General features: G+C 42.5%; 1 protein-coding gene across 2 annotated transcripts in view; it reads right to left on the reverse strand.

The window, feature by feature from the left end:
• KCNJ6 (potassium inwardly rectifying channel subfamily J member 6) overlaps window positions 1–16,700 on the reverse strand; it is a 172,092-nt gene that overhangs the window by 35,544 nt on the left and 119,848 nt on the right. For both annotated transcript variants that reach the window (XM_063180661.1, XM_063180652.1), the window contains one exon: window positions 443–1,363. In XM_063180661.1, the coding sequence (XP_063036731.1) occupies window positions 443–1,363 (921 nt within the window). The remainder of the gene's footprint in view (window positions 1–442; window positions 1,364–16,700) is intronic.

Consider the following 16,700-nt stretch of genomic DNA (forward strand, 5'->3'; position numbering starts at 1 on the left):
TGGCAGTTGTTCTGCAGATACCCAGGGGTGATTGGAAGCAGCAGGACCACGGTGCTTCCACGTTAATCACAAACAGAGTTTTTGCATTGAATTTTTTTTTGGTTGTTTTTTTCCCTAAGCAATTTTATCCCACAAGGTCCCTGTGGTTGAGCTGCTCCTGCAATAGAATGACAAATAACTGGGTGACATGCTGTGAAAAATTCAGAAAATGAGAGATGCTATCCCATTTTCCAAACAGAGCAGAAACAACACTAATTCCGTTAGGCAAGATGGAACAGACAATTAAACTGGGCATGCTTTTAATTTTGAAGCTCACCAGAGAACGAACTCCTTTTTCAAACGCAACGACTGTGGAAGTGATTCCTTTAAAACGAAGCAAAACCACTGATTTTCCTTGCTAAAATTAAAGCATTTACCTCATACAAAGTATAAGAAATGTTACCTGTTGCCTCCACCATTCCTTCTAGGATTACAACAATTTCTAGCTCCTCTTTGGGCAACTGGGCTTTGGAAATCTCCCAGAAAGGACTCTGCTGGTTAATCTCATGGCTGATGATCAGTGGTGAAACCAAAAAGAGACGATCATCCCCTGTGTAATAACCTACGTTGATATCTGTCTGGTTGAGTGGTATAAATTCCCCCTCCTTTGTCTGTTTGGATTTGATCAACTTGGCTCGTATTGATGCCTCTACAATGTGTGAATTCCTAAGGTCTCCTACTCGGAACATCAGACACAGCTTTCCATCCCGCATGGAAATGACTGCGTTTGTAGAAAAAACCAAGGTTTCTGCCCTCTTCTTGGGTTGGGATATTTTCACAAACATGCAGCCAACCATGAAGGCGTTGACGATAGAACCTAGGACAGACTGCACTAAAAGCAGGATAATTCCCTCGGGACACTTGTCCGTGATGACCCGGTAACCGTACCCAATGGTGGTTTCGGTCTCGATTGAGAATAAAAAGGCTGAGACAAACCCATTGAGGTTGCTGACGCAGGGGGTCCACGTGCTGTCCCCTATGTGATCCATGTCCCCTCGCATGTAGGCAATGAGCCACCAGATCATGCCGAAGAAGAGCCAGGTCACCGTGTAAACCATGACAAAGATCAGCAGGTTGAACCTCCACTTGAGATCCACCAGGGTGGTGAAGATGTCAGTCAAGTACCGGTAAGTCTCTCTGACATTCCCGTGGTGGACGTTGCATTTCCCATCTTTCCGAACGTACCTCTGGATTTTCCTCTTGGCACATTCCTTGCTGATGTTTTTTGGCAGATCCTCTCGCGCTTGTTTGGGCAACTTTGGTTGATGGATTGTGACAGGGCTCTCGATGTCCTGCTCCATTGAGTCTTCTTCCAGGACGTTGGCTGCCATGGAAAACAAAAAAACACAGAAAAGTCATTATTCCTCTTGTTATTGCTCTAAGTCAACACACAACCTTTTCCTGTGTTAATCAATAAAATGATCATCCTTGTTCTTTGCTAAATCCATTGTGTTTTGCTAACACAAAAATTGAATGCCAAGCACCCTTATTTTATTGCTACACAGAAAATAAAATTAAAGCAAACTCTCATTTCTTATCAGGTCATCCTACCCACACCCATATTTAAATTTCACAAGATGGGTTTAAGCAGATATTCCTTCCCCCCTCACCCCTTTGCAGTTTAATGAATGAAATTTTTTATGCACCAAAAAAGATATTACGGAGATAAAAGATATAAATGAGGCAATGGATTCACTTGGGGGTGAGCAGAGAAAATGAGCTATGGCTGAGCTATTTTTTCCCATCAATTGCATTGCTGTGGGGAAAGTATTAAATAAGTACAAGGAGTTTTTTTTTTAAAAAAACCCAACAGTTTTTAGAAAGAACCAATCCCCCTCTTGTTGAAGGAAAGTTGTAATATCTATCAAGAGCAATTCAAGCACACTTCCACAGAAAATCAATGTCTTGCTGATAATGAGACAAGGAATTGTGTGTCCTTCTCCCAGCAACGTAAAACCAACGGTACTTCAGATTTCATTTGAATTCTCTGTGCCTGTGGCCTTTAATTCGAGTGTACCTTGTCCTCTAATGATCTGGGCCTTTTTTTTTTAGTTTCCCAGCTTTTAGAGATAAATAGCTTTGTTATGGTTGTGTGCCAGGGAAAAAAGAGTGCACTGAGGAGGAGAGTGCTTTAATCGAATGTGTTTTGCATGGAGCACATGCTGAGGTCTGGGGTAATTGTTGTTTTCAACTGATTTTCAAATCCTTCTGTTTTCTGGGGCTTCTTCCTGCAGGAATTTCAGCTCTTGAATACCTAATTCTTTCTCTTCTGGCTAGCTGCTGTCATTCTTCTGCCAGATTGTGAAGAGAAAAGTCTTCTGGTGGGTCTGCCCACGTGCTTGACTTTGAATAGAGAATTTCAGAATGGTTTGGGTGGAAAGGGACCTTAAAATCACCCAGACCCCACCCCAGAAATGGTCAGGGACACCTTCCACTACCCCAGGTTGCTCCAAGACCTGTCCAACCTGGCCTTGGACACTTCCAGGGATGGAGCAATCACAGCTTCTCTTGCCACTCTGTGCCAGGGCCTCATTGCCGTCACAGGGAAGGATTTCTTCCCAATATCCCATCTAAAACGCAGCACTGCTGTGATTTTGCGCCATTCTTTATGGAGTGTTGCTCTCAGTTGGGTCAGTGTGGCTCTAAAAACCTTTTCCACTCCTAGAAACACGTGCTGTGCAGCAGATCCTGTGTGGAGTCTCACAGCACCTGTAGAGAAAGATCACAGAGCCTTGCAGAGTTTTATTGAAATATCCAGGGGAAAAGGGGTTGTGGCCTGGTTGTCTCTCCTCCTGACCTGCTCCTCTTTCAAAGAAAGTCTCAAAGCCCTCCAGTAGCACAGAATCTGAGAGCAATTCCATGTTTTGAGGCCGTGCCCCCCATCCTGTCACCTTTTCAGCCTGCTGTGTGTCTCAGGAGAGCCTTATCAGGGCTGATGGCAGTGGCAGCACTGGGAGCTGTGTCCCAGGGCCCTCAGTTCTGAAGGAACTCCCCTAGCCAGTGGCAGTGTGCCTGCTTGCGTTAGCCCTGGTGCTGGGCAATGCATGACAAAACACAATCGAAAGGCATTGCAGGGTCTTTGTGAGGCAGACTTAAGCCAAAGCCAGAAAATTTGAAGTTAAGGCATCACATTTTATGCTCAGCTCTCCGTTGTGCCTAAGGAAATTCCAGTCCACAGGAGTTATCACATCGCTGCAGCAACAGAATCCTCAAATAATTATGAACAACCTCTGAAGGCTCTGGCTTTTGAGGCTTTATGTTAAACTACTAATGCTGATATAATGGGGTTCATTATCTTGCAGGCATTATGAATAATTTGCTTTTCCTTCCTAGTCAGAGCCTGGCATGGACACAGAGACCAAGAGCGTGATAATTCTGTTGGTTTGGAGCATATTCCTTACTCCTGGCCCTGCTGTGAAAGGGAATCATGTCCCAGACCTCCCTGTCTGAGCATCTCTTACCAGAAATTATCCTGGGAGGGGACCCAGGTGCTGATTTTATTCCTGGCAGCAGGAAGAATGTGAAGGGACATCCAGGGCTGCCCTCCCACCACACCACTCCTGCTTTCCATACAATGTTTATTCCCTGTGGAACTGTTTTGAGCAGTGAAGCCCCTTCTATTCAGACAGCAAATTTTGAGCAGTGAAATACCTTTTCTTCAGACAGCAAATTTTTACTGATGCTTTCCAAATGCTCTGTGTGGATTTGTGCATCACAGCCAGCCTGATCTGGCTTTCACAGCATGAGGGAAGGGCCACATTTTGTCAAGTGTCCACGAATTTTGTAGGAGCAGGGAGCTGCTGTCACAGTCTGTGGGATCAGCTTGTGACAATTCCAATGTGGGAGGGTTTTTCTTCACCTGGAGAAGCTGCAGTGGAGCTGGTTCTCATCTGGCTTTGTAAGGGGGCAGCTCTGGACAACAAACCCAGTGTTTAACCAAGGTCTCTCTCATTACAGCATTTATTTGACACTCTTGCAGACATTTCAATCTTCCTGAGGGCATCTGGCTATTTCTAAACTCTCCAGGCTCTTCACAGTGCTGTCATTTCTCAATTCTCAGTCTCTGAGAGGAAAAAATTAAGGTCAAGTTTTTGTCTTTTCTTCTTTTTTTGCAAGATGCCCTTTCCTTCTTTCTCTCACCCCATCCTGCTATGAATGAATCCCTTTGTGGAGAGTTTCTGGATCAGAACCACAGTTTGTTATTCTCTCCTGGACTGAGTTTTCACTCCAGAGAGAACCTTGGGAGCAGCAATTCCCAAAATAAGTGATCCAAGGGTTATGCATCTGTGTGTTTCCATGGAAATGCTTGATGAATAAGTTTTAAACACATGGCAGGATCCCTGCTCACCACTGAGGCTGAGGAACAGCCACACACTGTCAGTGCCTTTGCCACAAAATACTTTGACTAATTATATTTTTACTTGATATCGACCCAATTAACTTCTGCTGTTTATTTCATCTAATTTTCCTTTTGGTTACATAATGGCTGTCATGGATCCAGGAACAGGGGAGTGAGTAGCAGCAGCCTCACTTGAGAGCTATTTTTGCTCTCTCTGCTTTTCTTCCTGACAAAAATATATACATATTATTAATCTGCACTGCAAAAAAAAAAAGTATTTCTGAACTCTTCCTTCTCTCCCAGTAAACATCATGTTTGTTTGAACACAACAGCCAGGTAATGAGCCAATCCTGGCCAATTTAGAGGATTCTGTTCTAATGATCTGCTTTGGTTATTCTCTGAGGTAAAACCTACAAGACATATGAGATTTCAGTGATTTGTTTAATTTCCCAGCAAATGACCAGGAGCTCTCCTAAACAAATCCCTCAACAGTTCACTTGTGTCCTGGCTGTGGCCAAATTAGCTAATTAAGTGTGCCCAGACCTATTATTTAGTGTGGAGGGTAAAGAGTGGAGCAGCCCACACTTGGATTATTGAACTCCAATTGTTTTCCAGGCAGGTTAGTGTCATACAATCTGCCAAACAGGAATATTCTGTGTCCTGAAATGGAGCCAGGAGCTGTGTGTGCTCAGGTCTGCACTGGTCCAAACCGTGCCAGGGGCTTTTGAACTGTGCCAGTGCTCAGAACATTTTAATTTTCTACTAAAATTGCAGCAAATGTTGTTGTCATATTCTTGTCTACTCCAAAGCAGAACTGGAAAGGCACAGTCCTGATTTTCCAAGCACATCCTTTTATTTAGAGCCTGTAGAACAACATGAAACCAGTGTCAACAACAAAACAGGACAGGACACGCTCTCTCCCTTTTGATGCTGTGAATGTAACACATCAATATAACCCTTAAGCAATCATTTTATCATCAACAATGTGATTTTTGGTGTATTTTGGTAGTGCTGCAGAGAACTTGTTGTGGTGCTGTGCAAACAGAAAGCAAAAGCAGGAACATGAAGGGCCTGCACATCCAATTTAAGTACTGTAAGCCTATTTTGGTTGCGAATGATTTGCAAAATAATGAGGAGTTTCAAAAGAGAATTTTGCAAATCATGACTGACCTTTCTGTAACAGAAGCTGACCTAGAAAGTTCTGTGGTGTTTCACTGCAATTTAGTGATTTCAACTCTTGTAACACGGTTCTGAACATTTGGTGTGCAAATTCATTGAAAATGTCCTGATTTCCAAAATAATTTACAATCTAAAAATTGCTCTCATGGGCTTTACTGCATGCAGAGAAATGTGTTGAGCAGAGACTGTGATTCCTGTCTGCATTCCCCCTTTCCTGGTGGGATGAGGGCTGCTTTTAAGCGAGGGTCCAAGTTTGGTTTTTGGGAAGTCTTGAGAGTTTTACCTCTCGTTTGCTGTGGTCCCCAACCTCCCTGGCACTGCATCCATCTGTGGAATTTTTGGCAGGACCTGGTGGCTGTTTGGGCTCCCCTGTGGGGTTGTTGGGCTTTGCACAGCACAAGGAATTTCTTGTAGCCTTCAACACCCTAAATCCATATTGTTCTGTTTCTCCTCTTGATTGCAGTGGAAGAAGTCAGGGAAGGGAAGGAGAAATTTTGGAATGCTTTGTCTCATCTCTGGATGGCTTTTGTTTCAGAGCTCTGCAAATCTCATTTGTGATGAGCACAGAGGGCACAGGAACACAGGAATTCTGGGAATAGAGGGGGATTTGTCTGTGGGATAAGCCCAGCCACGTAATCCACACTGCAAGGCACCACAAGATATGAGGAGAAAGACTCTTGTTTAGAGAAAAAAGTGGAGTCTTCTGTCATCAGCTAACAACTGTAAGCAGTCATTATCACAGAGCACAGATCCTTTTCCCTGAAAAAGAAAGGAATTAGGATCTGGTCCTGCATGTTGAAATCAATGCAGGATTGACTATTCACTCAGCTGGAAGCACTGCTAGGCCTCACTTTGAAACGTTGGAGTGCTCAATAAACACTGACTTGGCAAATCTCTTCAAGACCCAAATTGCTTCTTTGCACCCATGGAATCATAAACCTAATTTCAGAGGGAGCATGCGTGTGACTGAGATTTATTTCAGCAGCAGCTTTCACTAAAAAAGACATGAAATGAGATATATTTATGATTAGAAAAGAGACTGTAAGGATGACACTTTGTTTTTTTCACATTACCTGCTTCATCACTGCCTTCTAATCCAACTTGATAAAAATAATGTTCTACTATTTTCATTTCTTTTAAGCCTGTACAGCTGCAAGAAATCAGTCTGAGTAACACTCTGTGTCTCTGCAGTACAAACATTTCCATTCATTCCCGATTCTTGTCCCTTTTATTATGGAGGGTGGAAAAATGAATCTGATAGCTCAAATTTAAAAACACATGACTCCATTTTTGGTAGTCATTTGACCTTGTAGTTTTCGTCTTGGATTCTAACCAACTTCATTGCAGAATTTACCACTGAAGCCTCCAGAATGTTGTTTTTACATCTGCTTTGCTAAATTTATCTTCACTTGAATCACAGGGAAGCCAAAGAGCCTTGGCTGGGTAACATTTGTGGGGCAATGTAAGAAGTCTGCACCTGGCTGTAGGGAGGTTGTGAGCCTGCAAAGATGTGCAGAGACAGTTGATTATCAACATCTTCAGCCTTTCACAAGGCTGAGGGTCCCAAATTAGATTATGGAAATTGTTTGCTCCCTGAAGCCTGAGCTCTTAGTGTTTATTCAGAGCCATCTCTAGAGCAAATGCCTGGCACTGAGCACTGGTTTCTGGAGTAAGGAGAGGTTTCCTGTCAGATTAGTCTTTTACCAGGTTTTTAGCTCCCAGAAAAGCTTGAGCTCGAGCTTCAGAGCAGATATTTCTGTGTCCAGGGCCAGGCTGGACAGGGCTTGGAGCAAACTGGTCTTGTGGACAGTTCCCTGCCCTTGGAACTGGATGATCTTTATGGACCCTCCAACCCAAAACATTCTGTGATTCCATGATTCCATCATGTCCTTGTCCTATCCACAACCACTGCAGAAATCAGCATCCTCCTATTTCCTCTTAGAAGGTGACAAAGCTGAGGTAAAGCATTTTTTGCACCCAGAAAATGCTTACTATTGTCAGTGCTGCTGCCAGCAGTGGCACAAGGACAGCAGCTGTGCCTGAGGTTGGAAATGGGGCTGTGTGTTCTGTCTCCATCTGTCAGAGCTGGGGCAGCTCTCTGCTGTTCCTGGGGCAGTTTTTCCTTTCTCTCTCCCACAGCCAACCCTCCCTCCAGGAGATCTCTGCTGTCCATGGCCACTGAGCGTCCCTGCAGGGCTGAGCCAATCCCAGCATCCCATGGGGAGATGCTCCGCCCAGGGGAGGAGCCAAGCATTCCTGCCTGGATCCAATCTGAGGTGCTGGCACAGCAGAGCAGCCTTTGCCCCCTGCATTGCCAGAGGAGCAGCTTTCTGCTGCCCTGCATTCCCCTGTCTTTTCAAACCAAGACAAGCTGCAAATCCTGGCCACACTTTTGCCTTCTGATGCCTCTGGGTCAGACGTGTCCCTTGACTTGCTTGTCTAACATTATCTCTGAGATTTCTTTTTCCAGTTACTCAATCCCAATTATTTCTGCCAGTTGCTACCAGGTGTCTGAATGTCAGAATTTTTGTCAGTTACAAAATTTTTCCAAAATCTCCTGAGAACTCAGGTTTTCTTCTCCATGGGGTCTACCAGGAAAAGGAGAAAGCATGAAAGACTTGTATTGATCTTATTGTTATCAATTTTAAACTGTGTTTATATGCTTTAACTGCTAGAAATAATAAATAAATTCATCCAAAATCTGCTTAAAGCAGTGAATATTCTGGCTTGTAAGGAACCTCTAAAGGTTTCAATGTGCTGCTCAACACAGAACAAACTTCTAGAGTGCACCTCTGGGAAGAGTAGGTCTTTATCTTATTTGCAGCTTCATTTTTGCACCTGAGCTTAGACTTACAGAGAAATTACATGAGGACTGGTTAAATCCTGATTTCTCCCTGCATTCTCTTTACTGATTACATGGAAAAAGAGTATTCCCAAATTTGTGGGAAGAGATTCTCAAGATTTTTTTTCCCATCACAATTTTCTCAGCTGAAAACTCTGGGAACAAGAATGAGCTGATCAGCTGAGCTGTTTTGTGTAGATAATTCTGGCCCAAACATTTCACACAGATAATTCTGACTCATTTAATTCTTCACCATGTAATATCTCTGATATCTGGGGAGTTCTCTTAGTTCTTTCTGGAAGTGTAAATAGGAGTTTGGCTGCCCTGTCCAGTGGTGACTGCACTGCTAATCTAGCAAATTGATTGTTTTGGCTTTGGCCCAATTAGTGCTCCAAGAAAATACCTGGGAATGGCTAGGGAGAGAGGATGTGCTTCCATTCAGCAGCATGGATGAGATTGAATCAGATTTGGCTTTTTTCACTCTTGTTTGCCAGCACAGTTCTACCTTTGCTCCCTCAGACACCACCACAGGCTCTCATCTCACCCCTGCTTAAATCAACATAAACCCCTGGCCTGCAATACAGACCTCACCTTGTTCCAGATAATTGGAAGTGGCAAAAACAATCACTGTTAATAAACTAATTATGTATTAAAACCAAGATAAAGTCCCCACAAGACTCTGGGCCAGGTGCTCTGCAGTATGACTTGGACATCTTGTACTGCTTGGTCTCAAGGCTGCAGAACCATTTCTGGTTTTATTTAACATTGTAGATGGTCAGCTTGGTGGTGAGGCTGGTGCACGTTCCAGCATGGGAAAAGTTTGGAAATCAAGGCAGGCAGCTTGCCAAAGTCTGTGTGTCCAGTTAGGTCACCAGAGGGGAGAGAAATGCACCTTCTCAGAAGGAGTTGTTGTCACCAATTTTCATGCTGGCTGGAGAAGTCAGCCCCTCTTTCCTTGCTGTTTTCTATCCCAACTCTGTTCCTGTCCTTTCCCCCCTTTTCCTCCTGAAGTCAGGGTGTTTTCACTTCAATCTTTGTCCTTGGCACAGCCAAATCCAATATTTTCCTGCATTGCTGAACAACCTTGAGGCAACCTCGTGCCTGAATATTCACAGAGCTCCTTGGGCAGGTGCTGGAACCACCTTGACTATGCCAACACACTCTGACAGCTCCTTTGCTTTGATCAATGAACTCTCCCAAATAAAAGGCAGAGGAATGATGGAGAGGAATATTTTTGGTCGGAAAGAAAGCGCTTGATTCAATCAAGATGCTGAAGCAGTGGAGTGAAACCAATAACTTATGCAATGGTCTAAGGCTGAGGAGCAAGGCCAAGAGCTTCTAGCACTTTCCTACCAAAAGGGAAAGAAGAATTTAGATGTTGATAAAGACCTTGGATCTGATCAGTGTCAGGTTAGAGGATATCAGATGACTTTGAGAGAGTTCACTTTTGCTCTGCAAAACATTGTTTGCCCTGAAGAACCTTTCCCAGGGTCAGGATGGGCACTGGCTGGGGAAAGCCCACTTGCACCAATGCAAAGCAAATCTTTCCACACTCCTGACTGCCCTTTGATACCAATTTTGCAGCTTCCTTGGGCAGCAAAATTTTGGGAGAACAGCTCAAATTCCACTGGTAAAGATGAAGTGTTTGAGCTAAGAAGAACTGTCAATTCCTATTTTTTTTTCCAAAAAAAATACAGACTACAGGGAACAGAATGACTTTGGAGTGCAGATATGTGATTCCTCCTGCCCTCCAATTTTTGACAGAAGAATGAAAACATGTCAGAAACTTCCCTCCTGAAATTGTATTCTTTTCCTCAGTCAGTTTCCAGCCAATCTGGCTGCCCCCAGGACACAGACATTGCCCAAGAATATTGGTTTGCTTGCTGCTGTTACTGCTGCACAAAGTTAAAGAAGGAGTTGAAAACCCTGGAAAAACTGAAACAGAGAAGGATAATAATTACTTTTTAAATCTGGTAATGGAGATTTCTTTCTTGACAACTTCCCTGAAGCCAAAGGGGAATTTTGATAGCTTCTGCTTCTATTTCAGGAGAGCAGGATTCTCCTCCTATACAAAACTCAGGCAAGACTTTAATTTTTACACGTTTGAGAAGAAAAATTACTGTAATATTTCACTGGGGAAACAGCATTTCTGTGGCTTCTCCTTTCCCTCGTATTGGTGACTTGCTGGATGTTCACAGTTTTCTGTTGGTTGAGGTGGCCCAAGATGCCAATCCCAACTCTGGCATCCAAATGTTGCCTCAAATAATATCTCAGGGGCCAGGCAATTTCCCCCCTTACAGTTAGTTTATCTCAACAGCTCTTGTGTTCTTTCCATGCTGCTCCTTCTCCATTTTTTCAGGTGATAATGGGATTTTGGATGCATTTTTAAGCTAAATAATGAGGCCATCACTGCCTTCATTCCCTTTCCCTGCCAAAAGAAGTCACAGTGAAATACAGAGACCTGGTTTCTTGCTGATGATTTCCCCTTTTGTGCAGTTTATAGACTGCAGAGGAGAAAATAACTGAGAAATCAGGCTGGAAGTGACATCCAGAAAAAAGACATTTTTAAAAAACCCTGCATAATTTCAGCTGGGTCAATGTTTGGTTTCAGGCTGTGGTGTTTTGATAACCTGGAAATGGTGAGTTCAGAATGGCACTTCAGCAATGTTTCCTAAGGAAATGAGCCTTATCCATCACCCTGTCTGGCCTTCTCGGAATCATTTCTGAAACTGTGGCTGGTATTTAGGCTTCTGGATCCCTTTCAGAACTTCAGTGAGATTTTGGAGCCCTCAGAAACACTAAATTCCTACCAATGTCATGAAAACAAGCTGAGCTAACCACACTACTGGACACCAAGAAATCCATCTCTATGAGAGGGAGCTGCAAGAAAAAATATTTCTTTTTTCTTTTTTTTTTTTTTTTTTTTAATGAGTGCTGCTGCTCCCAAAGCTCCAGTGAAATATTTTTCAGTCAAATATTCCAGTCAAACATTTTTTCAAACCACAATTCTCCTCCATGTCCCTGTGAAGAATCTTCAAGAGGAAAAACCCCTGCTCCTGCTTTGTGTGCTTGGATTTTCCAGGCTGTTTCTGCCTGATTCTCATTCTCCACCTTCAACCTCAGCTTAGCTTAGGTCAGACTTTGTGGGTTTGTCCACAAAACAATTGGAGTGCAAGGAGATAAAACTGACTCAATTCATACTTTATATTTTTAAGCAAAAATTTGAGTAAACATATGTTTGGTTTCAATCCAGATATTTTCTTACTTTTTTTAAAATCTGAATGAAAAACTTCATATTTTGTCTGCAATGAGCATCTGCCCCACAGGGTTTTATACTCATTTTATACCCATCTAAGAAGTTGTTCAAAGATATATTCACACAAGGACAATATCAAGCCCAACAAGAGTAGAAATATAAGTTAAAACCACAAAAAAAGTCTTTCCATGTTAACAAATAACAACATTTTGTCTTGAAATGAGCAATTCAGTGGTGTCTAAATTACCATTTACTGTGCTATTTCACTTAAGATACATAATAAAGTAAATAGGTCTATAAATTTACTTGAAAAAATCTCAAAGGAGTTGCTGTGAAATTGCTATAATTGCTCTAATGGCCATTATCCTTTTCTATAGGGATATAAGTAGTGGGGAAAAAAAACTATTTAGAAGCAGGGAAATATTTTTTGTAAATTGGATTTGAGCTGCTCAACAGTATTTTCCAAAATACCTTATAAGGAAAATTAAATTTAATTTCAAACTTTCAAAAAAGTTTTATTTTGGCTGCGAAATGCTGAAATTCTGGTACTTTAAACAATAGTTTTGTAATTCAGATTTGCACTTCTTTTTCACAGTAATATTTTACCCAACTTTAGGAAACAAAGTTGTTCAGAAGAATGAAATAAACTCAAAATGGAGAGATTATATGAAAAATTCTGTAATCTCTATTTTGAGCGAAGTAGGGGTTTTCTGCTTGTTTTTCTTACTTTGTTAAAAAGTATAAAAGACTTTTTGTTTGCCCTTGATTTTTCCTGTAGGTTTTGCTAATCTGGCTAAAAATAATCCATCATTCCCCAGGATTTTTCCATGCACGAGTCACCAGTTTCCTCTCTAAAAATAAAGGTCCTTTGAGGGCTAACTGGAACCTTTTGGAAAAAGGAGAAAGATTTGGCAGTGTTGGATTTTCCCGTTACCCCGGATTGCAACATCCAATTTCTTGTAAATATCTGAGGGAGTCTGGGCGGCTGAATGGGGAGTTTAACACAAAAATAAAATTTTATTGTGGAATTATGTTTTATTTCTATGGTGTGGATAGGTCTCACCAGAACAGGCTGCACTGGTGTTATGATTTTTAAATAATTGAGATTTTTGATGGTACATTCAGCTTGCAAAGCCCATCTATCCCTTCTGGAACAGGCAAAACTCAGAGAAGCACAAATAATTCAAAGCTTTTGTACCCTTCAGATGTCTTGAGAGAAAAAGGGGAGTTTCTGCTTTTTCCACCTCTCCTGAGTAGTGCAGGGAAAGTGAAATGAGCCAGCTGCCTTTCAGGGATGTGGCCGTGGACAGCAGAAATACAGATTGCTCTTGTTAGAGCGGCTACGTGCAACAAGGAATGTGCTGCACTAAAATGTGAATTTCATGTCTTTTTTAGACAGGTACAGACTCACTTAAAGAAATAGCTGATAAAGGAGCTGACCTTTTCAAGAGAAAACAGTAAACAAAAATATTGAGCCCACGGAGGGGAGCTTTTGATAAATGAATAGACTGGTAACGAGAACGTGTTTCTCGTGCATCCAAACCCAAAATTAAATGGAGAACTGAGGTGGTAAAAATAGACTTTGGCTGCTTCAGAGCAGCTTTCAGTGCATGAAATAAGGCTTGAACATTTGCAAACAAACGAGGCAGTGTGTTGGGAAGGTTTCTGGTTTTCTTCTGTGTTAGGATAACTCATTAGAACATTTAAGATAACTCAAAGACCCATCCGTGAGGTGGAGGCCAGTGGCAGAATGGAAATGCTTCTCTAGGCATCTCAGATGGAATCTCAGAATCATTTGAGTTGGAAAAGCCCTCCAAGATCATTGAATCCAACCTGTGCCCAATGCCCACCTTGTCCCCAGCCCAGAGCTCTGAGTGCCACCTCCAGGCCTTCCTTGGGCACCTGCAGGGATGGGGATTCCAAAACTCCCTGGGCAGTTCCTGCCGAGACCTGAGCTCCCTTTCCATGGGGAAATTCCTCCTGGTGTCCAACCTGAGGGGGCTGATGGGGCTTTTTCTGCCTTCCCTGGTGCCCAAGCACCATGAAAGCCATCCTGGGTGGTCTAAAAGTGACACTGGTAGATTTGTAGATGCCCAGACTTCCTCAATATGGACAAGTTGCAAGTGAGGTCTTCCAGATCAGAGCACATTCTGATGCCTTAAGTTTTAGCTTTCATATTTCCCCCAGATTCTGTACTGCATTAGTGTGTAACTCTGGACTTCATTTGAAGTGTTAGCAAGTTTTCCTAACAGTTTAGTTAGACAAAACGATCTTGTTCCAGGCCGAGAACCAAGGACACCATTGCAACTTCAGGCTCAAAAAGTACAAACAGCAGAGAATTGAGGAGAGCAATCTGGGAGGATGGGACTGCATAACATGGAGCTGTAATTGGACAACTAACCCCAATATGGAAATGGACCAAACCCTATAAAAGTGTGAAAACTCATGACCCAGAGTCCATCTTGGGTGCAGCCCCAGCTGGGCTCTTGTGCTGCCCAAGGTGTGTCCTTTAAAGGCCTTTTTAATAAATCCCTGCTTTATTCCTTTAGCACTGCCTGGCCTCTGTTCCAGGCAGCCTTTCAAGGCCATGGCAGAAATGCACCTGGATTCATTTTCAGTGACAAAATCTTCAAAGGTCTGGTTGTGCTCTGGTTTGCATTGAAGCATCTGAGAACATGGATGTGAGGGAAAGAAATAAGGATGCTGGAATGCCCAAGATTTGGGAGGAATGGAGGGCAAAGTGAAACATTTGGGACTGTAATGTGTGTGTTTGAACAGAGAGAAGGAGAAAGAGAAGCAGCTGGTGAGGAAAGGGGAAGGAAGAAGGAAGGGAGAAGGAAGGAAGAAGGAAGGAGGCACTACAGCAGCAGAGAGAAGGGACTTTGTTTTTGAGGGGTGACAGGAAAGAATTTGCAGGATTCAGCTTTGTCTGAGTTTGTTCACAGGGTGAGATAGTTTGTGTGTTATGAAGAATATTTCTGTTTAATTCCTTTTAAATCTGGTGGCAAAAAAATCCTCTTATCTTTGAGCTGTAACTTCCTTCTCTTTGTCCAGGATGAAGTTTTCCAGGCCAGGCTGGATGGAGCTTGGAGCAACCTGGGACAGTGGAACAGGCCATCAAATAAATGTTAAGGAAAGCCTGGGATGTTCAGCCTGAAGAGGGTGAAGGCTGAAAGGGTTGACATGGAGGTGGAAAATGGAAAATCCCATGGATCTCACACAATGAGTTTGGTTTCAAAACAGCTGAAGTTTTTTGGTTTTAAAACAAGGAAGTTTTCCTTCAACAGCAGGTAGTGGCTTCTGTAGCTTGCTCCCTCTGGGAGGCTGTGGATTTGGATAATATCAGGAAATCTGGAAGTCTGGCAAACCCATTGAATCCTAGAATGGCCTGGGCTGAAAGAGATCATCCAGTGTCATCCATAATTAACACTCTTTAAGACTCTTTCAAAATTCTTTTCTACACACAGCTGTGAAGCCCAAGAGTCGCTGGATTATTATTTTGGTGAGGAGAGTTTGACACCAATAACTTGAAGTGCTCAGGTTTTTGGGCTGATAAATGACATCAGCCAGGCTTGGATCTGGATAACTCATGGAAACATGGAATCACTGAGGGGTTTGGGTTGGAAGGACCCTAAAGATCATCTCACCCCACCCCTGCCATGGCAGGGACACCTCCCACTGTCCCAGGCTGCTCCAGCCCCAGTGTCCAACCTGGCCTTGGGCACTGCCAGGGATCCAGGGGCTGCCACAGCTGCTCTGGGAATTCCATCCCAGCCCCTGTCCCCCCTCACAGGAAACAATTCCTAACTCCCAATATCCCATTTAACCTTTTCTTCATTCAGCTTAAGCATAGAAAAGGTCTTTGAATAGACAAGGTTAGACCCTCCAAGGGCTCTAATGCCAGCTTACACAGGAATAAGTGAGAAATGGATCCCCAGGGTCGTGTGTTCCCTCTGTCATGGCATTTTTACATTTTTTAATATTTTCCCAGCTGTCCAATACACACATTTCTCTTTCTGAATCCATGGACACGCTCTCCAATGCTCACAGGGGGTTCATTAGACGTGGACAGATGCTAAGCAAGATATTTTGCCTCTCCTCTGAGAGAATGTTGTTAATGTAAATACTGTGATCAGTTGACATCAGAAATGATTTGGCCCTAATTCAGTGCTAAAAAAACAATTTCTGAGTTCAAATATAGAGTCTTACATTTATTTTTTCCTAGCCTCGCTAGTTTCCAAGGAGATCTAACCATGTAGATTGTCTGCAAAGGTGGTAATTAGCCAGCAATGAACAAGATGGACACAAAGAACTTATTGGCAAAAATCAAAATTTCCAAGCAGTTCTGTCAGAGCATTCCTTTTCAGACATCCTAATTTGCCTCACACCATGATTTTGTAAACAACTGGCTTTCAGATCACTGCCTGAGCAGAAAAAATATGGAAAATGTCCTCAGATTGATGCAGATGGGATTTTTTTTCAGAATATCTAGCAATTAAAAATAAGATCCAACAAATTCTACTGACTATAAATAACAGTTTGGGTTTATAACCCAGTGTTCAGAAAAAATGACAAAGGGAGGAGCAAAGGCTGGGTACAAAACATGTTCCCCTTTTTATGCTACACAGACTTGGAGTGAGAAATCTTGGATTTACCTTTGGAGTAAAGCAAAGGCAGAATCTGAATTTGGGCAGTCCTTTAAAATTTATGGGAGTGAACAAGGGTGAAGGAGAGATTGGAAGAGTTTTTACTGTCACTGACTCTTGGGAATGTCACCTGAATTTCTTTATTAATCTAACCCACCAATATAACATTATTTCAGTATATCCATATTTTTTTCAATATCTATATTTTCCTCCTTAGAAAAGCTGCTGTTTAGTTGAAACGTATTTCCTGGTTTGATGAAAATATATAGATTTTAAGCTAGAATATTATGTTCAGTAAAAAGGCTTTTTCCTGTTAAATTTCCTCATAGTCAGTATAACTTTCAGGCATATCTGGAATCACACTAAAGGAGAAGCCTTAGAAGAGAAGTGCTTTGAAAT

Source organism: Melospiza melodia, chromosome 2 (genome assembly GCF_035770615.1).
Source record: "Melospiza melodia melodia isolate bMelMel2 chromosome 2, bMelMel2.pri, whole genome shotgun sequence".
NCBI classification, from domain to species: domain Eukaryota; kingdom Metazoa; phylum Chordata; class Aves; order Passeriformes; family Passerellidae; genus Melospiza; species Melospiza melodia.